The sequence below is a fragment of the Humulus lupulus genome, chromosome 8 (assembly GCF_963169125.1).
Source record: "Humulus lupulus chromosome 8, drHumLupu1.1, whole genome shotgun sequence".
Classification (NCBI taxonomy): Eukaryota; Viridiplantae; Streptophyta; class Magnoliopsida; order Rosales; family Cannabaceae; genus Humulus; species Humulus lupulus.
The window spans coordinates 55,350,864-55,374,839 of record NC_084800.1 but is presented as its reverse complement, the minus strand read 5'-3'; the positions used below and the strand labels follow the sequence as shown (position 1 = coordinate 55,374,839).

The following is a 23,976-nucleotide window of genomic DNA, read 5'->3' as shown; positions in this document are numbered from 1 at the left end:
CAGACTACAAGCCCGGTGATCAACCCTCCACTCCAAAGACCCAGACATCTGTAGTTGCCAGTGATGCTGACAGTCCCAGTGTACGAGTACTGTAGCCCGAGGAGGCAGCTGGCCTTGAAGTTGTCAGGAAGATTTGCAGGCCCAAGCGTTTTGATGACTTCACCGACCAAACGAAGAAGATCAGACAAAATAAACATGGGCTAGTTGATGAACCATTGAGGAAGTGTGACCCACAGCAGGAGAAGAGCTTCCATAAGTGGATCATCGAGAAGATCGACAACAAGAGAGACTGGAACGTCTATACTGGGACGCACGGTGTGGCATGGTTCTTGAAGTTGCACACAGTCCAGAATTAGCTTTGGGATTCGGTATGTAAATTACATTTATGTTTTCAATTCAATCTTAAAATATATTGATGGTACTAACGAATTTTTATGTTTTTTTCAGCATATTGATGCCACTTTGCACATGCTACGCCGCCGACGCCACTTTCATCATGCCGCATTTCGGCAGGATGCTGTGATCATGAACTCCACCTTCCCCCTGGTGTGCCTAGGTCGTTGGAATCATTTCAGAGAGACCGACACTAAGTATACATGGGACGGAGATGTGTTGAAAATGTTGAAGGGCGATGATAATCAATTCCTTGTATCATGACAAAATGTGAGTGAAGTATATTTTGCCTTGCACGTCGAGAAAGCCTCACATTGGATCGCCATTGAAGTCTCCATTCCAACGTGGTGCATCAATATTTATGATTCCAACCATAGCGTGCTCAGTCCCACTTTGATGGAGGAAGCGATCAAGCCTTGGTGCTTATTGTTGCCTTCGTTGTTATGGTGGTTTGGCATGTTTGACGACCATGAGGACCTCCAGGTATCTCCTGAGCAGAACGCAAAACCTTTTTCATATTTTCGTAACGATGAATACAGCGAACATCTGTTCACTGTAGTCTTGATACCAAGTTGTAACGCCCTAGTCGTTACTAAGTGAGTTTAAAGACGTGCGATAAACTCGCTAATCGAGGTTTTAGAATAAACAGTGTAATTAAGCCATAAACAGAGGAAAAACTTTAGAAATAATTCCATTTCATTGAAAACCATAAAAGTTTGACACCTGGGATTCCAAAATACAGTTTAGAAACATTTACAACATAAAAATTGAACCAAGTCGACTAAACAACAAAATCTAAGTTTATTTACAAGCATCTCCCAAAATCCTTTGGCTGTGGCAGCCAGGCTGGCAGAACATGTACACCCCGCCTCACGCCTACTATACTCATGGTTGGCTGACCTTCTCTTTACCCTTACCTGCACCACAGAGCATCTGTGAGCCGAAGCCCAGCGAGAAAACCCACAAACAGATAACATATGCAACACATAGATTAAGCATATAAACAGGCCACCAATGGGCTAAACACATACGACCTAGCCGTCCCAGGCGTTTACCAAGCCCTGGGTTCGCGGACCACGCCGTGAGGATATCCCAGGTATCCTTTTAGGGACTCGCCCTGGCAACTCGCACTCCACTTGCTCAACGCTGCTCCCGGCCCCTTGCCGTTCTCGGCCTTGCACTCAACGTGCCCAACGCCGTTCCCGACCCTTCGCCGTTCTCGGTCTACAACGTTCCCGGCTCCTTCCGATCATTCACATGATAACATACATAGCATAACAAGCAAGTACATAATTCTAGCATATTCAGTTAAAGGGCTACGCCCCGCAGTTCTAACATATTGGGCTCGTCCCTGCATACCAATTCTATTTCAACACATTGGGCTCAGCCCTGCACACAAGCTCTATGGGAACAAGGGTTTTCTTACCTGAGTTCCGAGCTCTCCGAGCACCGATGTCCCGAGCACAGTCCTCTAACTTGAGCCTCTCCGAAACCCTAGTCACAACATATTAACAATATCCATCCATCAAGTTCTAATCCAATAAATAACTTTAAGCCATAACCCTAACCTCCGGGACCTTGAATTCTATCAATCCGGGTGATAAAATCCATCCCGAGCCTTAACCATTGAATTCCCAAGCCTAAACACCCATAAAAATGCGGACTAGCCCTAAGAGTCGCGGCCCCACCCTCAAGAGCCGCGGCTAGCCTCAAAACAGAGGCTAGCACACCCCTGCAACACACATGGGTCGCGGCGGGCGCACCAAGCGCCGCGGCGCGCATGAACTCCTCGGCCACACTCGGCCGCGCGCGCACACGGGCCGCGGCGCGCCCCTCCTAGAGCCGCGACCCTCACCTCCAAACCCAGAATTTTCCCATCTTCTTCCCTGCATTTTCCTGAAGCTAACTCACTCAAAACTTACCTAACAAACCCAGATAATTAACACACACATTCCAGCTCAATATCAACATTAAAACCCCATTGAAATCTGCTCCAAAACTCAGCTAAAACACTTATGACAGGTCAAATTAGCCAACATGCAAACTCTAACAACCAACAACAAATCTAAGCATAATCTTATAATTAAAGCTTATCCCTTGCTGAACTAAATCTCTGAAGTTAATCCTTAATCCTCAAGCTCCAAGCTCCCAAGATTTCTCAGCTGAAATCCTTCTAGTTTCTAGCCAATTCCTCCAAGTTCTCCTTAAGCCTCGAAAGAGAAAATATCCACTTGCTTAGAGAGAATGAATGAGTTGGTTCCTTAAGTGTTCTGTATAGTTCTAAGGTTTGTTTTATTCAACTTATGTCTATGTGGTTACCTCAAGGCTCGGGGTACCAAAACGTCCCCGAGGGCAAAATGGTAAATTTCCCCAATATTCCTGCCTAGACATTCTATCCTCAAATATATCTCCAAATATTTATTTTCATGTCCCGACAACCCCATAACACACCTAGTTCCCAAATCGCCCCTCGACTCGCCCCGAGTCCGAATCTCAACCCTGTTGTGACTTTCTGACTAACCGCTCCCCAGGACTGTCTCGGATCGTGCTGCACAGACATATCACATATATATAGCATTTATCACTCTTATCACATTTATACCCCAAATATCCAGACGGGGTCCACATGCACATTTAACTCAACTAAACATGCATCATTATCATAAATTCACATGAATCCACATATAAGCATATTAAATCATTTATTGCCCTCCAGGCACACTAATCAAGGCCCTAAGCCCGATTAGAAAATTCGGGTCGTTACAATTTATGATTCCAACCATAGCGTGCTCAGTCCCACTCTGATGGAGGAAGCGATCAAGCCTTGGTGCTTATTGTTGCCTTCGTTGTTATGGTGTTTTGGCATGTTTGACGACCATGAGGACCTCCAGGTATCTCCTGAGCAGAACGCAAAGCCTTTTTCATATTGTCGTATTCCTATGGAGGAGTGTCCTCAGACTAAGACAAGGTATTCCCCTATTTAATTAATGTATTTTGAAATCTGAAAATTAAAGTTATTTTTATCTTCAATTGACAAAATCGATTATATGGAGTGGGGATTGTGGTATGTTTGCCATCAAACATATCGAGCATTTGGTTGCCAGGCTACCACTCGATACTGTTATCGATGAGAACATCCAACACTTCAAGACCAAGTGGTGTATGGACCTATTCTATCAGAATTTGTCCCTGTGATGCTCTTTACATTTTCTTCATACACATCTTGTATAGTATAACATATAGTTAGTTTTGTATATTACTTTTTATCAAACAATATTTTTTGAAAAAGTTATTACTAAATTCACATAATGTGTCTGCCTCGACATCCAAACCAACAAAGTATTAGAAGAAGTACTCCATATAATAAATGCAGAAAAATCAATTAAATAATTACATAACACAATATTTTAAATCCTAGCCTTACATGACTTCCTATTGTGCCCACTACCACCACATCTGCTACACTTACGTGGCTTGACAATATTTTCCCCGCATGAAGCATAGCGATTTGTCTTTCGCCTACCCACTTACTGCTTCCTGGGCCTTCCTACAGGGGTTTTCTCAATGGGGACGCCGACAACCGTATCTCTGATGTGAACAGGGATTATCCATTCATCCTCGTTCCCAACAGGGTAAATATTATCTTTATAAGTGTCCTTCAAGGCTTCGATTCTATAGTAAGGGGAACACAATGAGTAAATGTTTCTTATTTTTCTAGCTGCAGCAAAAGCATGTACACAGGGTATCCCGATGGTTTGGAACATGCCACAAGAGCATTATTTTGTGGCCAAGTTCACCTCACCATCACCATTACCATCGACCACAAGAAATTCGTGATGACCAAGGACTTGGACATCCAAAAAAATTGCTTTATCCCCTATTTGCTTCAAATCATTTTCCATCTCAGGTGATAACACAGTTATTGCTTTTGCAGCTCTTTCACGTCTATCTGCAAACCAAGACTAAAGAGTGAATCTTATGAATTCTAGAAAAGTGGCTACTGGAAAGCTCCTTGCCTCCTTAGTTTTATTGTTAAAGCTTTCTACGTAGTTACTTGTTGCGAAATTTTAAAGCTACGCAAGTATACGTAGTCGTGTCAAGTAGTAAATTCTGTAAGAACGGATATTGTCCCACGGAGACTATCTCCCAAGTACCACTAATTGATTTTCGAATTCTATTTGGTTGATTAAAATTTAAGTGAACGATTAAAAATAAATGAAATCCTATAATCTATAAACCAAAATTAAAGAACTGGAAACAAAACAATGAATCACTACTTAAGAATCAATAATAAAAACAACCTAGGAATTAATTTCATCAACTGTTCATTCTATTAAATTTTAATAATCAATTCTAAATCTCTTCTTTCTATTCTAATAGCAGGTTAATATAATCGATTCTTATACTTTTTCAAGATATAAGATCTCAATCTATATGCAAGTTTTCTACATTTCTGTGATAAACTTGAACATATAAAAGGCATTAAACATGGAAACCTAATTACTACACAAGTCATATAGGTGCTTTCGTCCGATATGATCCCTATTTCTATATAATGATAGCTTATTTAATTCTCATCTTTCGAATTTTGAATCAAAACCATTAAATCAAGCAAATAGTGATCAAGTATTTACTAGCATTAAACACACATCATATTGATTAGAATAGAAAAGAAGTATCAATAGAAAATCATAATAAAATTAAATAGAAATCCCAGTGACTACATTATTTCCTAGATAAAAGAAATTAGTTCATAAATGCCATGATGAAAATAAACTGCAAATAATTGTTCATAAAATTAACTTAAGAATTCAGATGAAAAACAAAAACAGAGAAAATAATTATAGCAGCCTCTTTTTATCTAGGGTTTTTAAAACTCCCAGTCCTCCCAAAATCGCAAATAATGTCCCTTAAATAGCCCTCAAGTGTTCCCAAGTGAAAAGACCAAAACACCCTTCAAAAAGTCGTATGAAATCTGAAAATCGCGTCACCAACGCTGTAGCGCTACTTCTAGACGCTGTAGCGCTATTAACAATGCCAAAATCCCTCAAAATTTGGTGCACTAGTACTGTAGCGCTAAAGTCAGAATAGAACAAAACTCGTTTCGAACAGCTTGCAGCGTCAGCTTATCGTAGTTTGATCATAACTCCTTTGATATAACTCCGAATTGAATGATTAAAAAAGCTATTGAAAGATAAGATAAATATCTACAACTTCTATTTCTAGAAGTGTTTCCAGAAAGTGAATAAATTATGGTCAAAATGAGGCTTGAAGTCTCAGACTTGCGTTATAGAGCATAAATGACGTGTGTTGAGCCTCTTTAATGTAGTATTTTCCACACATAATGTCTTGAAACTCCACAATAAACACGAAATCCATCTTATTTATCATATTTAACATGTTTCTTCTCATTTCACTCCATATTATGTAATTGACCATTAAAATCTGAAACAAGAAGAAAACAAGCATAAATCTGCACTAAACAATCCTAAATAATTAAAAACACAACCTAAAACGATCTCTAAAACAAACCTAAAATGACCCTAACATTACTCGTCATGATATTGTATTGGTTACCAGGAAAATAAGCGCTACTCCACCTTTCAAAGCCAATTCCCTCTAGATATTGAGCAATGGGCGGATCAATTACCTTAATCTTGTCAAAGAACTTGTGAAATTCCATTCTTCGAAATGCGTACGCTGCACACTCCATGATGTCTTGCACGTGGTCAGTTTTGAATTTTTCCAGAACATTCATACAGATATGATGGTAACATGCACCGTGATACGCATCTGGGAACACAAGCTCCAAAGCATGATTAATGCTTTTATGCCTGTCTGATACAAAAGCAAGGTTCTCAACGTCCCCTATGACTTCCTTCAATTTTCTCATGAAATAAGTCCAAGAGTTATGGTTCTCACTGTCCACCAATGCAAATGCAATTGGAAACAACTAGTTGTTTGCATCCAACGCAACAGCACAGAGCATGTGGCCACCATACCTATTCTTCAAGAATGTGCCATCCACACAAATTAAAGGACGACAGTACTGGAAACCACGCCTGGAAACACCGAGGGAAAAGAAGCAATACAAGAAACGACCATCTTCTGCTACAAAATCAGTAATTGTACCTAGGTTCTTATGCTCCAACTGACAGAGGTATCCAGGTAACTTGGATTATAATTCCTCAGGTGTCCCTCTGACATACATAAGAGCCTTTTCTCTACATCTCCACGCCTTCTCATAGCTCATTTCGACCCCAAAATGGTGCTTCATGTCCTCCCTTATGTTGTTTGCCGTGTACCGAGTACCATCGGTAGAAAATTCCCTCTTGATTAGGTGCCCAACAACCCACGATGATGCTTGATAGTGGTCCTTATCTCGAATTTCTTGTGAGCAAGTGTGTACTTCGTTGTATACAGTAATCTCGAACATTTCAGATCGCATTTTTTTCTTACCCCTCAATCTCCAACCACAATCAGGATCCTTGCAGGTAATGTACCACACATCAGTCCCAGATTTCTTCACCATAAACTCAAAATTATTCTTCATCGCAAATATGGATGCTTTGGTTTTCAATTCAAGCTTGTTCTGAAAGAACTTCCCAAGGTGCAATTCTCTTGAAGCTTTGTTGGTTGAGGAATGATGTTGATGTGAGGCCTCTATATCCTCTTTGGTGAACATGGGAGCACTCCATGTTCTACGATCTTCACCTAAGTCCAATGGAGAACTCCATCTAAAACTATCATCGGTTCTACTTGGACCTGGACGACTACTACTGGTCCCAGGTGTTTGCCGATCTTCTATTCTGCGCTCCTCATCTACCATAACATCTGAACTCTGTGTTGGAAAATCTGCCCTAACATCTAGCCCACCAAGATCTCTTGTTTCAGTAACAGGATCGTCGTTGACATAAGGATCGTAGCCATAGGGATCGTACTCCGCCGTGTCATGCACATATGGCGAATCTCTAACCGGGATATCATCATGGACTATGATGTCTGGATTTGTCTCGGGAACACATGTTCCAACGTCACCTTGATCAAATCGAACTTCTTTATTAACGCTGGCAGAAGCTGATGCATTTCTTATACCTCCCTTCTTAATCAATGTCACACATAAAGGAATGAGCTTCTCTACAGATTTCAATGCTAACCCAATGAATGCATGCACATGCCTATCATTTTTTATAACAATAGGTTTGATGGATTGTGATAGGCATGTGTACGGGACCTCAATTTTCAAGTCATGCACACATTTATCCACTTCAAGCTCATCGTACAGAATGTCAAGCAATTGCTCATACGTCACACCCTTCTCCACGGGCAGAAGTTGATTTTCAGTATCTCTGAAAATCCAATCCCTATTTTCGAGTTCCCAAATACCATTGAATGCAACAAATATGGAAACAGTCGAATCTGCAACAAAAAACAAAAAAAAAAAGTCAAAAAGTTAAACTACAACATAAAACAGCAAAATATCGATTTCTATCGATATATGTCGAGGCCTATCGAGGTCACATTATCAATGTATATCGAGGGCAATCGAGGCCTATCGAGGCAAACAATCCAATTAAATTCCTCGAGGCAAACAATCCAATAAAATTCTTATACACCTATTGAGCTTTATCGAGTACAATCGAAGACCATCAAGGTATTAACATCCTAACACTATCGAGGTCCATCGAGGACCATCGAGCCAGCATGCATGCAACACATTGAGGCCTATCGAGTTTCATCGAAACTCATCGAGGCAGGCAAAAAATCCAAAAAAAAAAACGCACGAAGTATCCAAAATTCATTCCGACAGTGAAAAATTGCAATAAAACATGAAGGCATACATAGATCTGTTCGAAATAAGACAAGTCATGTAGACAGACAAGTTTCCTCACTACATATAATAAATATATACTTACCCATACGATATTTGTCCCTAGTTCCGAAATCCAAATGAAGTTTCTTGACTTGAAAGGACTCACAACTTGCCCCTAGATCCGAAATTCAAATTGAGCTCGAACATTAGTATACATTAAGATAATGGTGGCTGGCTTTTTTTGTGTGTATGAGAGTTTGAGAGATAGAGAGGGAAAACAAAAAAATAGAAAGCGTAGACTGAGAAAAAAGAGATTTCAAGGGTATTTTGGGAATTCAGGAAAATACTAGCATAAAAATATGATGTTTTTTAAATTTTGTATTATTTTGTCATTCAATCCCCTTATATGCATCAAAAGTCAAATTTCCCTTTATATATGCCATTTTTTCATAATGAGAATTATTAACGTGAGAAGTCTAGATGATTATATTAGGCAGTTTGTGTAGAGCATAAAAAAAATGAAATTACCGAGGCAAAGAAGAAAAACACGGAAATACTCTTTACCTGTTACATTGCAAAAGCACAAAAGACAAACTTTTTTATTTCCATGATGTTGCAGGTCCATACAGGTAGTGGTAGTTAGGTAGTTTCTAGGGTCGTCAACAGCTGTTCAACTCGACCGTATTTGGTGTAGGGACTTATTCTTCTCGCTTTAGTATGAAACCGCTCGTGGCAAAACAATGTGATCCTCTCGTCAGCTCTCTGTGAGTTTGCAGCAAACTCACATTTATCAACTTGCATAATAAAATACAATGCATAGAGCACAATATTAAATATTGTGTCAAATGTAATATTTATCTAATTTAGTGTCAAATTTAGCACTATATTATATTTACTTATCTTGAACTTATATTGAAGATGGTCTTACTTTAACTTTTGTATTTATCTTCAAGTGTTTTATAAATAAAAAAAATTATTTATTTATTTTTTACCACTTACTCTTATACTTTTGGTGTAAATTTGTTTTTTTTAATTACCATCTAAAATAAAATTATTTCCTTTATACCTCTAATATTTTGCTTTTTGTTATAAAGTTTATCCTCTACTCTTAATTGATTTATTCAAATGTTCGTTGGTTGGTTTGGATGTATTATAACATATTTTAATCAACATAATGTAAAAATCAGGTTGTAAAAATCTAACTTTAACCCATCCAATGTTTTAGACGTTTTGGTCGGGTTAAGCCACCCATACCAATCTTAAGTTTTTTTTTTTAAAATGTTCAAATAATTAGATTCAACAAACAAAAAATATAATATACGTCTTCCAAATTTAGACATATTATTCTAAATTAAAACTTTAAAACAATATTCTAAATTCATTGTTAAAATTTTAAAATAGTATTTAATGTTGACGTTTTTTTTCGTCAATTTAAATTTGAAGAGCACTAAACAAATATTCAAAAAAGAAGAAAAGAACAGTGAGATTTTTACATAGTTCAGCAGTTAAAATCTGCTTAGTCCACGAGTCAATATTATTGATTCGTGATACTCTCTCAAAGCTTTCTCAGAGCAATTCAACAGAGTATTCGCAGTACAAGATTGTGCATCCCTACAAATGAAAATTACCAGGCTATTTATAAGCCTGGTTGGATGAATATCTTCCCTGATTTCGGGGAAGTTACAACTGATTATTCTAATCTAAAATAAATGTAATTAAATACATTAAATACATAATATCCCATGATAATTGAGATTTAATTATCAGATAACAACAAATTCATAAAGAATAGGATCTCCTAAGCAAAACATGCTGCTGACCTCCAATGCAAGGTTAACGCGCCTTCGAGATCGACATACATTCGAGCTTGTTATTTCGGTCAGCCCCTCCTTAACTGGTGGTTTCATCGAACTCAATCTCCGGAGACCAATACCTTTGAGCTTGCAACTAAGGCTCGAATAACATCCATATGTGTCGGAGAAGATTCTTTCTTTCGAGCTTGAAGCTTAAGCTCGAGGCTTTTAAACTTGTACTCGATTGCTAACAACAACAGATCAGGAATCATGCATATTCATACAAGTGTTAAGCCAATGCTTATTATTTTTGAGCTCACACTTTTCGAGCCTACATTTCGAGACTTATTTATTCATCCTCGAAATTTGAGTGTTATATGTAATAATATACGCAATATATATGTATAATTTGGTTTGAATTTTGTTCGAGTTATTTGGATTGTACTTTTTGTGAGTTTTGTTTGAACAGTTTGCACATTGGGAACTTGGGAGATATAAATGCTTAGGAAAAATTTGTCAAGTACAAATAAATTTGGCATCTTCTCTCGAAGACAAATATATGAGTAATAGAAAAATAATTATAATACTTAAAAACACTCGAAGTCGAAGACATTGTAAAACATAACTGCAACTAAATTCTTATGCAAAAATAAACGACTACAAATTAAAATGACTAATTGTTGTACTGAAATCTAACAAGCGAAGAAATGTTAGCTATTATTTTCCTGTTTTCCATGGCAACTTGCAGAAATTACATCTTTAGATTCTAAGGTTCTTTTCCTCTTTTCCATATAGGTTTTACTTTTATATAATAATAGTTGGTATTATGTTGAGTTTCAATCAATCATAATCTCACGTCAAGAGTTTTTAAAGATCCTATCGTAGTTTAAAGAAAAAATTAAAAATTAAATGAAAACTGTCTTCAAACCATAAAAGATACAAGACATTCCTTATACAACAATATTGTTCAAAGCCTATTGAACAACATATCATAATTTGAAGGTAATGGCCAAAAACATTCCTTCAAGTTTGGGATCTCGGACTGTAAATATGTTAAATCTAAAATATGTTTCTTTACACCAAAAGATGAATTTTGAGTTGAGTAGTTGTCACGACTTGAAACAAAGCAAGAAGGTTCGCTCCTCTAATAATTGCGAGCTTGCCATTTGGACCAACTGATAAGAGAGTTAAGACTGAGCAATTAGTTCAGTTCTCTTAAGATAATTAATAGCATGACCATGATTGAGGCCGAGCCCAACTCAATTAATTAACAATGACAATATGAAAATTTTACCTCAAAACCCATCTTGTGGTACAGCTCCTGCGCAGCTTGGTTATCTCTATACACATGCACATAAACCTGTCCAACACCTGTAACACAAAATGCTAATCAGATAAACCCTTCTGCCTCGTTCTTCCTTCTATCAAAGATGCTACTTTAAATTCTAATCCAGAAAAAAAGAAAAGATATTCTTGTTCAAACATCCATCTTACCATCTGAAATAGCTGATTCAACAGCAAAATATAACATATTACTTGCAATACCCTGGCGCCGTGCTGATTTGGCTACACACAAGTTTGCAATATAACCATATCTATTTTGGGATGTACGGTTTATGCTGCAGAAGAGAGGAGCTTTCACCCTTTCCTGAGTGTCATTAGTTTTAATTTTAGTGTAAATACAGAATTCTTGGTGATGGACAATGAGAAAAATATAGAATGCCTTTATACCCCTGGAAAGGTCTCTCCATGCAACAAGTACCGAATGCTCAAATCAAGAGTTCCAACCACACTTTTTAGTACAGTGCGTTTCACATTCTTTGTTTCCTTTTTTACCTGATAAATTAGATAACAAAATACTGAGAGAGGTCTCATATGGATCACAATCGTTCTTCGAAAGGTATTATTACTTCCTTACCATCTAAATGAGTGAGAAACTTGTCTGTGCTTTATAAATCTTTTACTCATTATTAGCTTAGATTGGATTCAAATAAAAATTCAAGTGTAAAAAATAAATTCTATGTCAAGTATAGATGTCATACCGTAACAATGCATGCACATTTCTCATTTGGCCCATGCTGCCATTTGTTTCGCTTTTTAATGGCATTAAACTCCTATATAACACGAAATATTATTCAATAATACTGTAAAATTTACCAGTTAACGTAATTGTAGTTAATAATAATAAGAAATGAATGAATCGTACCTGCTCTGCAAATTTCCTTTTGTGGTTATCGACATATCTGTGTTAACCAAGTGTAAGCTAAAATTAGCTTTTTGCTACATACATGCACAGGAATGCGATCCAAACATTAGCAGGGTCAGCTAAGAGTTTTAATCCATCCCCCACCCCTCCCATTATTTATTTTTGCAGTATTAGTATAATTTGGAACGCTCTTTCCTCTGCATGTATATTTACATGCATCTTTAGGCAGTAAGAACCTCCTAAATGAGCCTACCTAATACCTATGACAGGAATTTATATAATCCTTACTCATAGTATTCTGATAAACCAAGGCCATGTACAGACACAATTGACGAAATGCAAAATTTAACCTTACTATCATGGAAAAAGAGCACGCACCTGTCACTTGGTCGGTCCTCCCAGTGACTTTCTGCACGAAGCCATGCTGCTGTCTACCACAAGTTTAAAAGCACAACAAGAACCACAAATTAATTATGAACAAAAGTAACCCACACCCAAAAATTCACTGTCAAAATATTATCCCTTGCTAAATCATTTCCTACCCAGAATTCTTCATCAAGAATGGCGTCTCGTGCAACAAATTGTCCAAATTCAAGTTTTTTTTCTTGAACTAAATCTCTTTCTGATGGTTGCAGCCGGTTAAATTGCAGATCAGGTGATTTTAATAATTCACGTTGAGGAATAGGTGATGATAATAATGGAATCTGTACAGAAATTTCTTCAATCTTCCTTTTTTCAGAAGATTTGGCATCCATTGTCCTGTTAATTCACGCAGGGTAAGTACTTAGATAAGAAAATGAAAACGCAAAAGAAAACATAGAACAAAATTAGCAAAGACAATTCATATCAGAAAGAATATGCTAGAAACTCACATGGTCCTAATGGCATAGGTTCTGTGAAATCTTCTATGTGATTTGATTCTGACATGGGAAAAACTCAAAACCTGAAGCTTGTGAATCGAAATAGTCGACATTTGAGCAATTCTTCCTCCAGAATCTCTCCTGGAGGAAGAATTCTTCTGAAAAAACGAGATCTTATCTAATGAGGATGGTGTAAACAAATCCCAGCATGTGAAATCTCCTTTGATGCTTGCTAGCAGGGTAGCTGGCGATTAGAACTAATAGAAGATAAAAAAAAACAATGATAGAGAACGAAGTTATGGATATAACAGCAGTAACGGTCTGATTGACAAGTGGTTGACCATAAAAAGTGGATAAGACAAAAGAACCACAAGTACATTATAAGTTTATTTTTAGTAAAATAAAGCCACTCTGAAGTGACCGAACCAGATCGTTCATGGATCTGTTCTGTTTTTACTTTCCCATCTTAGATGGGACCCGCAGTATGATACCCCCATCAATGGTGACGCATCAAATCTAGGCTGGCTTCTGGACCTATATTTGTATTGAAAGGTTGAAAGAATTTAAAACTCAAGAGTCTTGTATTCATATTATCCGAATTCCAAATCATTTTTGGGTGTTAACAAAAAATGAATGTTTGACAGCAAAGCAAAGTTAAAGATTTGTCTTTTATGTGTTGATTGGTTGAGAGAGTGACCAGATGGTGTACAAACATGTGGGTGTAAGCAGTAAACGTATCATATATTTGTAAACAAAATATGTGAATCTCTTTATTAGAGACATCTCTTCCTATCCTTTCCATTGAACTCCGTACTGAATATTAATGAAGTCGAAATAAAAAATAAATATAGATGAACAAATTATCCAATTTACTTATTTAAATTGATTAAATTAATCTATCCTAAATTAGATTGTGCTTCATTTGTACTATCAAGATTCAACCTACGAAAATCATAGACGTTTTTCTGCAAATCAAATATATGCAAACGAAGAACCAGCACCAAAATAATAATAACAATAATAATAATAATAATAATAATAATAATAATTAAATACGAAAATTGGTCGCCAAATTCCGAGTGGACTCGGCCAAATAAACACACCCCTTTCTCTGAAAATCAGGTGAGTGTTTTCGTTATTCTTGCAACTAATTGAAAATCCCGATCACAAATAATATCAAAAAACATTTTGACTCAAATCAACAACTTGTTTACCGACAGAAGTTAAATTTAAAAGGGGAAAAAAATCATTTGAGAAATAAAAGGAGAAAAAAGAAAAATTACTCAAATGGTGTCGAGTGACAAAGCCAACTTACCAGTAGCTTGAAGAACAAGCAGACATATGGGGGAGAAGAAACTACGGCGTTGCAGAAAAGCACAGATTGGGCTTTGATTTAGGGTTTCAGGGTTTTTAAAGTGCTCCGATTTATTTAAACCGAACCTTCATACACTCCAAGCGTGTTACTCTGAGATTTTAAGCAAAATAGTTGAGATAAATTTCACCGGCTGCTGTGGTGGCGACGATCGGCAGTTACGGCGGCGTTTGGTTTCTGTTTCAAAGGGACTTTGACGACGACGAAGGTGGTAGTTTTTATTTTATTTTATTTTTTGTTCTCCAATCTATTTAGTAATTTGGGATAGTGGGATCGTCTGAGTGAGAGTACACAATTGGCGGCTGTGTGGTATAGTATGATCTCCGCCCACGGTTATAATGACGAAGGAGAATGTCACTTCAGAATTAGGAGATAAAGATAATGCTAGCTTTTTTTAGGAAAAGTTTGTGATACCGTTGAAGATCAAAATCTTTAATGTTTATGTTTAAGAATACAATCAATTGATGATCATAATCATGTGAAATAGTTTAGAAAATATTTTATATTTTAATTTAAATTATAATTAAAATAAAAGATATTTTATCTAATCCTATTTTACATGAAAACCTAGTAATATGCTATACACTAATCATATTTTACCTGTAGTTATTATGTGAACAACCGAATAAATCCACTAAAAGCATCAGCATTACAAGCAATCTTTTTGATGCCAAAATTATATAAATCATATTAAAATATTATTAATTTTTTAAGAGCAGAAAGGACAACGTTTCCTTGTAGTGGCTACATATCTGGCCACAACATATAAAAGTCTCACTTGGTAATGTCATGTTGGCATTTTATCTGACATATATGGTGAAACCACTTATGTGGCTACCACCATTGTAGATGCTCTAATAAGTGAGATTTATACTTAATAGCAAATATGTCACTTCATAATATCTTACAAGTTTAGTTCTCTTTTCAACACGATACAATTGTAATTTTTTTTTTTTTTTTACATTTGGGATTAATTTAAAACATTTTGTTCAAAAAAATATTAGTACTATTTTTTTGGTATGTTTGCGAAGAATAATGATATGTGCACTCAAAATTTGCACCCAAATATTATATACAGTGACGTGTCAGTATTTTTTAAAATAACAAGTCCCAATTTTAATAAATATAATTAGCTAAGTTAATTTGCTACGTCATTGTGTGTAATATTTAAGTACATATTTTGAGTGCACATATCATTACTCGTTTGCAAAAAGCCACCTCCTTAAACGAAATCAAATGTTGTCTAATTTTATATATATATTTTTTGATGTATTTTCTAAATTCCCCACTAAATTTAATAATTTAATTTAAGATAAAAATTTCTCTTATTAAATAAGAGACTTTTTTACAATTACATATTAGATGAGAGGGATAATATCCTCCAACAAGTGAAAATCATTTTTCAGCCCCATAGCAAATTTAACAAGACTATGGACAATCACATATCGAGAAATATGAGTTACTTGCGCTCCAACGAAATTTCCAAAAAAAAAGAGAAGAAGAAGATAGATTATAAATTAAGTTAGAGAAAAATACAAAGTTGATAAGAACATAAAAGACACATAAAGATTAAGTTAAAGCATCAATTGTAACTTCATAAAATCTATTGGAGTCTGAAGAACATTGCCTAAGGTTTCATTTCTCTAACTATGTAGTTTTCATGAAAATGATTAGACATAGTAACAGTAACTCAGTCATGATGGTTTTATTTAAACAATTGTCCTAGCTCCCATCACACTAATTAAGAGTAAATTTGAGAAATAAAAATATGAATAGGAATAAAATAAAATAAATTTAATAGAAAAAGAAAGAATTAATAATAATAAAAAAATTAATATTAAAATGACTTTTTTTCTTTCTATTTTGACAAAAATAATCATTTCATCAAAATATTAAACATATTAAAACTGTTACCAAGGAAAGAAATGAAATAATAAATTTCATGCATTTACTGTGGTTTAATTTGAATTGTCCCGAGACTATTTAAGGGAAAAAATCAAGTGAGAACTAAATTAATGCTTGAGGGGCCAAATGGGATTGAGAGAGATCTATTGTATGATCGATAAGGATAAGAATAAACGATTTATTTTGAAGTTGATTATTATGTACATATCATATACTCCATGTTGAAAGTGATGAAATTTAGAAGGGACTAAACTAAGCTAAAAATATTTTAATCCCTTCTATTTTTAGTTATTTCAAAACACATTATATATTTTATAAAACAATTATATGTGCTTATTTTTAGTGAAAATAATCTCTTATCCACAAATTTAATTAGTGCCCGCTCTCTCTCGCCAAGCTGCTCCCAAATTTGAGAATTTATATATATAGAGAGTTTTTTTTTCATATAATTCCTATATTTTCTTAAGAAATCATGAATTTGGTCACCTCAATTTTTTTTATCATTTGGTCCCTCTAATCTACACTTTTGGTCTGTCACTGCATAACAACTTTAAGAATCGAGATGACATCCACTTAAAAGTGGTAATTTTACTAAGGCTATTTAGGATCCCAACGGCTACATATACCAAATCATGCCCCCTCAATTGTTAAGCCTGTTAATTATTCTTTTCGAATTATTGAGTGTGTTGAATTGTGAGACTTTCTTCCAATTTCATTCAATTTTTATAACGAAGTTGTGATCTGGCAATTACCCCTACCATGTGGCCTAACACGTCAGAGGTAGTTGAAAAATTTATTGACAAATAATACAAAAAATAACCCTAGTTCTTTATATAATAGTTTAAGGTCTTTGTTAAGAACCTAGTTCTTCATTTTAGTCGGCTTATTCAATTTTTTTCTCTCAATCTACACCAACAAATACCTTCAATTTTCATGGGCAGCCAATAGATATGTCTTATTCCAACAATTCAATCAATAGTGGTAGAATGTATAAGGAAGAACTTCAATTGAATAAACTCATTTGTGATTGTGGGTTCGAGTTTGTAATCCACACTTCTTGGACAGTTGATAAACTAGGTAGAAGGTTTTATGGATGCCCAAATTACAATGTTAGTTGTTAGTTAATTATTTTTCTTTTAAATGGGGTTGTGGCGTTGTACAATATTGGTCCAGTGTCGTTTTTTTTTCTTTTTGTTTTGCAGAGAAATGTGAAAGATGGTTGTCGGTTTCTCAGATGGATAGACCCAATACATGGTGCAAGAAATATGAATGATTTAGGAGGGTTGTTTAGAAGGTTGGAGGAGATTAGGACTAATGTTAAGCAACTGCAAATTTTGGTTGAAGAAAGAAATGAAGAAGTTGATAGAATGTTAAAGTTGTTGAAAAATGCTAAATTTGGTGTATGTATTTGTGTTGTAATATTTGTTTTGTTTTGTATTTGATCTTTGGCAGTGTTTGATATATGTAATAGGCAGTGTTTGATATATGTAATAGTTGCTTGCGAAATGCAATTATCAATTATCATTTTGTTGTTATGACTAAACAAAATGAATTTTTTTGAATGGTTACTTCTCTAGAAGTCCGTATCATTTGTTGTTATGAACTGGTAAAATAAGAACTCCAAACAATAATGTGAACTCATGATAGCACTCGTGCTTGAATAAGAAACATGTTTACAAAGAGTTCCACAAAGGCCTTTTATACAATCATCACAAACTAATCGAAATGACAGACACAAAATAAGAACCTTCCTGTTGTGATGTTGTACATAAACTAATCAAAATGACAAATTTAAAATCTCAAAGTTCCTAGTCATCCTTTACACAAACTAATCAAAATGGAAGACATGATTTGCCAATTTTCCTACTGATACACATAATTGATACAAAGACAAATAAGTGATCAATATTCAACAACATTCAAAATGGTGAAAAGCATCCCAGTATAAAAATAAAAAAAAAAGCATCCAGTGGTCATATTCATGGTCATTGTTCATTGATGCAACCCTCACTTTCTTCCTCACAATGTTTCCACCTTTATCTTGCTTGTTTGCTAGTTTCCTTCAAATAGATTGCTTGGCCCATGCTCTATTCTACGAAAATCAATAAGTTTAGAGGTTATAAAGGTGTAAGAAACCAAGCTTTGTTGAATGGTTATAAAGTTGTTTGAAGTACTTGAAATTATTGAGTGGTTTCTTGTGCACTTGTTTTTTGGGTTGATGAGCTTACTGAATCATGAGGCATTGGATTATGGTTTCTTGCATAAGTTCCAAGATCCTTTGGTAGGTTCTTCTTAGCCTATAAAACAAGTTAAAGTAATCAAATCAGCAACATTTATGTAATTTCAAAATTGAAATAGAAACAACATCATAAATAAACTAAAAGAGCATATTGAAGTTGCTACATTTCTTGCACATGTTCTAAAATTGTGCCATTTTCCACCGCAACCAGACCACTTAATTGTGATATATCTTCTTTTCAATTTCTTTCCCGTAGTTGAAGTCATTTCATCAAGCTCCAATTTCATTGATTTATTTGGCATGCCTGGCTGTTTTTTACAAATAAGGCTAACCATTACAACCTTCCCACTTCCAGGCCACTCATCTTGATTTCTAATTGGAAAAATTTGGTGAGAGTAAGCCTTCATGTAGTATTCTTTCATGTACTACTTACTGACATACAACTTAGGATCTTGTTTATTATGCCAAATAGCAACCACGGCATGACTACATGTAATGCCAGTAAGTTCCCATTTTCTACATGAACACACCCACACTTTCAAATCCACAGAGTACATGGATCCATACATGGTTTGGATCTGATAGATCAAATCTCCTGACTTTGTGGGCAAGTGTGATCTAGCTTCAACCTTGATTTTTTCAAGAATGGTCACTATTTTTGCTGCAAGGTTATAATTCCATGTGTTTGCAGTTTGTCTATTTTTGGTCATTCTATGCATCAAGTACATCCTGAGACGTTCTAGCATTGACAATGTTGGTCTATTTCTAGCAGCCAATATTGATTTTGTCCCATTAAAAACCTCGCACATGTTTTCAGAATATCACATTTAGGGTTAGTCCTAAAGTGTGATCTAGTTCAATGTTTTGGACTTGCAGTAATCAACCACTCATAAGCTTCATTATTGGTCATTCTAACCTCTTCCATAACAACTTCAAACCTTCGAATAGTTACTTCTTGAAATGTCCTCCTAATCCAGGACCGTTACACTGTGTACTTTAAATTGTGTCAGACTTGCTAATCAAATCATTTGGCTTAAAACGTGTAACTATGGTTAATGTCAAGGATTAGGGTTAGAAGTTTTGGTCAAAGGAACCGTTGAATTTTATTTACAAAGTTTCATACATTTGTGGGATCCCAAAATATTACAACCAAACTCTTAAATAAGTGTAGGTATATCAAAAATCACATCCAGCTGACCTAAGCTGCAAAAACAGGGCAACAACCCTAGTTCCCCTAAGATATCCTCGGCTGTGGTGGTCAAGCAGCCGCATATGTACACGCCGCCACCAAAGCTCTCCAACTCATGGCTGGTCAAGCTTTCCTTTCCCCTTACCTACACCACAAAGCACTTGTGAGCCAAGGCTCAGCAAGAAAACTCTACATGTGTATAAATAGAAAATACAGATTTTCAGATACTTATCTAGCATGACTAGCAATAATAACCTACATATACAGTCATTCAGTTATAAATAAATGGTCATTGGACCAATTTGGGGCCGCTGCCCTGAACAGTTGACCATAGAGCCAACCCCAGGGCCTATGCCCTAGTTGTGTGACCATAGAGTCACCTGGGGCCCTCGCCCTTAGCTCTAAGTAACTAGCCATAGAGCTAGCCCAACACCTTTGGTTTTTTTTCAACGACTATAGGGTCGGCCAACGTAATAGTACGTTGCTGATTTAGGCCTAAGCCTTTCAAGCATCGCACAACATGCTTTTTCCGTCCTTAACTAATAAGTCAAGCCCCGATCCAGGTATTCAAACTTCAAAATAGAAACAGATATGAATAGGCATATCCCAACAAAAAAACGAGTACACAAGCATGTTAATCACATAACACCATCGAATAACCATACTCATAATACTAATCAAACTTATTTAACGGGGCTTCTGGCCCTAACCACGGAATCCATACAACAAATGTGAAACACTTAAGCAGGTATAGAATATTCAAATAAGATCAACCAACATTTGAAACAACAGCTTAAACATAAACGTTCTCAGGGGCCCAAGCCCTAATTATAATAATTGATAACAGTTGGGCCAAGCCCTGATCACATAAAACACGTATTGGGTGCAGTTTTCTTACCTCGGGTCCGAGTATAGCATAAAATAAGAACAACCCTCGAGCACGATCCTGGTTCTGAGCCCCTAGCGATAACCTAGTCACAACCATAATATAGGATTCCATCAATAACGAGCAAATAAAGGCTTCCGGACCGAGTCCTAGCCTCCGGGGCCTCGAATTCCACTATATCAGGTAGTGGAATTGATCCTGAGCCCTAAGGAAAAGGTTCCCGTCATTAAAAACTCCCCAAGGCCAAAACTGCCCAGGCGGGCTGTGACCTAACCTTGTGGGTCGCGGCCCGCCCCTCATATCCGAGAGCCTCCCCCTCTACCAAAAAGACGCGGGCTGCAACCTGCCTAAGAAGGTCACGCCAATCCTCCCAGACAGAGACCTCCTAGGACCCTGGATTCGGCTAAGTCACGGCTCCTCAAGAACACAGCCGTGACTTGGCCCCATGTACCCAGATTTTCTTCATTTTCCAATAGCCAAATCCCACCTAAATTATCCCAATTTCACCCCCAAACCATAATTCAATCACCACAATAGTTCTAACATCTTTCCAACAGCAAAACCCAACAAAAATCTAGTAATAAAACCCATCAAAATACCAAATCAACTCTTGAGCTATAAAGCTCAAGAACTCTTCAAGAACAACCAAACTAAGCATAAAAATCAACTGAAATCAAGGTCTAAAGCTTACCTAAGTTGTGATCTAAGTCTCACCAGCTATAGCTAATCCATTCCCAAGCCTTCAATTCTTTGGTTCCTAGCCAAAATCCTTCTTAATTCTCCAAAATCAGCTCAAGGAAGCTTAGAGAAGATGAGAGGAAGAGAGAGAAAGAGTGAGTCAGCCAGTGGTAACTTTTGAGTGTTTCTTTATGTTTCCTAAGGCTTAAGTTTCACTTAAGCTATTCTTGAGGCTCGGGGTACCAAAAACATCCCCGAGGGAAAAATGATCAAATTTCCCCAGTATTCCCTCATAAACTCACTAACTCCAAATATATCCCCAATTATTCACTCCCATTATCCAATAACCCAATTAAATGCCAAATACCCAAAATACCCCTTGACTCACCCCGAGTCGGGTATTGGGTCTCGTTGTGACTTTCCCGCTAACTTTCTCCCAGAGATCGTCTCATGCCGAATAATTCAAATAAACCCACATAATAATGTGGTCTCTCACATATATCACATATATATACAATTATGCCCATAACGAACCCACATGCATATTTAATACTCCTAAACATGCACCACTTGTTATATTATCACAATCAAATATATCAAATAAACGTATAACTCCATATATTGCCATCCTGGCCCCCTAATCAAGGCCCTAAGCCTTATTAGGTAATTTTGGGACGTTACACTTCTCTAGCAGCCTTCCATAACAAGTCTTTTAATGATTTATCCTTGAACACCTTGATGAAATTTTTCTCCAAATGCCTAGCATAATGTCTATGCTCAGCTTCAGGTATCCCTTATTCCCACATCCCCTTCAAAGCTTGTTCCAACCCTTTTTGTTTGTCCGTGATAAAGGTCCAGTGATTAGAGTTCTCAATTTTCAAGTCTATCCTCAATAGGTTCACAAACCAACTCCAAGAGTCTTTATTTTCTATTTCTACCACGACAAAGGCAACATGAAACATTTGGTTGTTCCCATTTGTTGTTAGTAGCTGTCCTTAATGTACACCTTTAGTATGACACCCATCTAAACCAATGACGTGTCTACATCCTCTATTGAAACCATCTCTCAACCCATAGTATCATATGTACATCCTCTTAAACCGTGGCAACCCATTTTCTGCCATTTCTGTCAAAAACTCAACTGTTGAACCCATATTAGTTGACTTAATTTCCTCTGCATAGTCCCAAAGAGCAGCATATTGTTCCTCATAGCTCCCTTCAATGTTTTTTGTTGCAATCAGTCGAGCTCAATAGGCTTTATCCCTTGATATTTCAAGCACATGGTCCTTACTAACCTTGTGCATAAATGTGGAAACACCTATCTTTTCATTAATCTTGAACTCTTCCAAGTATTTATCACTCAACCACTGGGAAGTTGCAAACTGGTTAATATTCGTCCTAGAGCACTTGTGTTCAGCTTCATATGTTTTGAAGGAAAAAATGGGAGTCTCATCAACCTTAGATGCAAAACACACCCAAGGGCAGTTAACACCCTTACATTGTGCCCTGAATCTATGTGGATCATTCCTTTTAAACCATATATGTAATACCCCGAAATCCCTAATGCGGTCTAATGGCTGGATTAGTAGGCCGGGAGGGCCATAACTGTTTAATTATGCCATTAACTGATAATATGCATGTTTATGTGAATTATATTATAATATGATGTTATATGCATGCATGTGGGTCCACATTTGATTACTAGGGTGTTTTGGTAATTTGGCCCCTTGAGGGCACATTTGTGTATTTTGGTGTGTATTGTGATTTATGGATGAGATCCCATTATTATGGAGATATATTCGAGCTATTCGGCATGAGACGGTCTTATATTATAAATTAGCGATTTTGTCATAACGGGGTCATTTATTGGGATATTGAGTAATGAGAATGTTTATTTGATGATAAATTGTGAGTTATTGAGATCAGGAGGAAATTCTGGGAGTTTTCACTATCATGTTGTTATCCAATAAATTAGCATTGGTGACGTGGCCAGTAATCTCTGGACACGTGGCTGACATCAGGAAGCGTCTGCTAGAGCATCGACCAGAAGACACCGTAGAAGCAGGGAAAGCCCGTCTTACCCGCGACCAGTCTGGTCGATGGTTCCGTGTACAAGGCAACATTTATGGGAAGATCTTTATGAATCCTGAATTTATCTCATACAATCTTCTGGGTATCCGATTATTCAGGAAAGAATATCTGTAACAATCTTTTGTAACCCTCCTTGAGCCTATAAATAGCAAGAGATAGCTCAAAGGAAGGGACTTTTGGCTTTAGAATCATTCGTAACTATAGTAATTCTCCAAATAAACTTGTATTGTTCTTTAGAGGTTAGTGAAACTCATCGAACCCTGGTTCTTTGATCACCCTTCTGATTCTTATATCAATATCAGTCTAAGTGGACGTAGGTCATTACCAGATCCTGGGGCCGAACCACTATAAATTACTGTGTTTTCTTTACTTTTGTCATTACGTTCTTCTCTATACATTCGTTCATATCAATCACATTTCGACTCCGTGTCGATTGGCCAAATCTTGGGTCAACATTCTGGTGCTTTCATTGAGAGATTGATTTATTGCTGTTAAGAAAACCAATGGCGAAAGCAAGAAAGAAAACTGGGCACGCGGCCGCTGCTGCACCG

General features: G+C 36.5%; 1 protein-coding gene across 4 annotated transcripts; it reads right to left on the bottom strand.

The window, feature by feature from the left end:
* Window positions 1-10,904: 10,904 nt before the first annotated feature.
* On the bottom strand, window positions 10,905-14,690 carry LOC133797309 (GCN5-related N-acetyltransferase 6, chloroplastic). 4 transcript variants are annotated; one of them, XM_062235173.1, is made up of 10 exons: window positions 14,381-14,690; window positions 13,078-13,223; window positions 12,748-12,964; window positions 12,584-12,636; window positions 12,206-12,242; window positions 12,042-12,113; window positions 11,731-11,835; window positions 11,494-11,647; window positions 11,294-11,370; window positions 10,905-11,174 (listed from the first exon to the last, which is right to left on the bottom strand). In XM_062235173.1, the coding sequence occupies exons 2-10, from the start codon at window positions 13,176-13,178 to the stop codon at window positions 11,109-11,111; spliced, it is 882 nt and encodes a 293-aa protein (XP_062091157.1). In that variant the 5' UTR covers window positions 13,179-13,223; window positions 14,381-14,690; the 3' UTR covers window positions 10,905-11,108. The 4 variants fall into 4 exon arrangements, with proteins under 4 accessions (XP_062091157.1, XP_062091153.1, XP_062091156.1 ...); XM_062235169.1 differs by having other exon boundaries at window positions 13,078-13,322; window positions 14,381-14,689; XM_062235172.1 differs by having other exon boundaries at window positions 13,078-13,309; window positions 14,381-14,689.
* Window positions 14,691-23,976: the final 9,286 nt, after the last annotated feature.

What these genes read in the sequence shown, in the direction of transcription:
- LOC133797309 (XM_062235173.1), bottom strand. Translation starts at nt 13,178, where the DNA reads ATGTCGACTATTTCGATTCACAAGCTTCAGGTTTTGAGTTTTTCCCAT. An exon ending in ACCTATGCCATTAGGACCAT is followed by an intron (nt 12,965 to 13,077) that starts GTGAGTTTCTAG and finishes GTGAATTAACAG; the next exon opens with GACAATGGATGCCAAATCTT. An exon ending in ACCACAAGATGGGTTTTGAG is followed by an intron (nt 11,175 to 11,293) that starts GTAAAATTTTCA and finishes CTCTCTTATCAG; the next exon opens with TTGGTCCAAATGGCAAGCTC.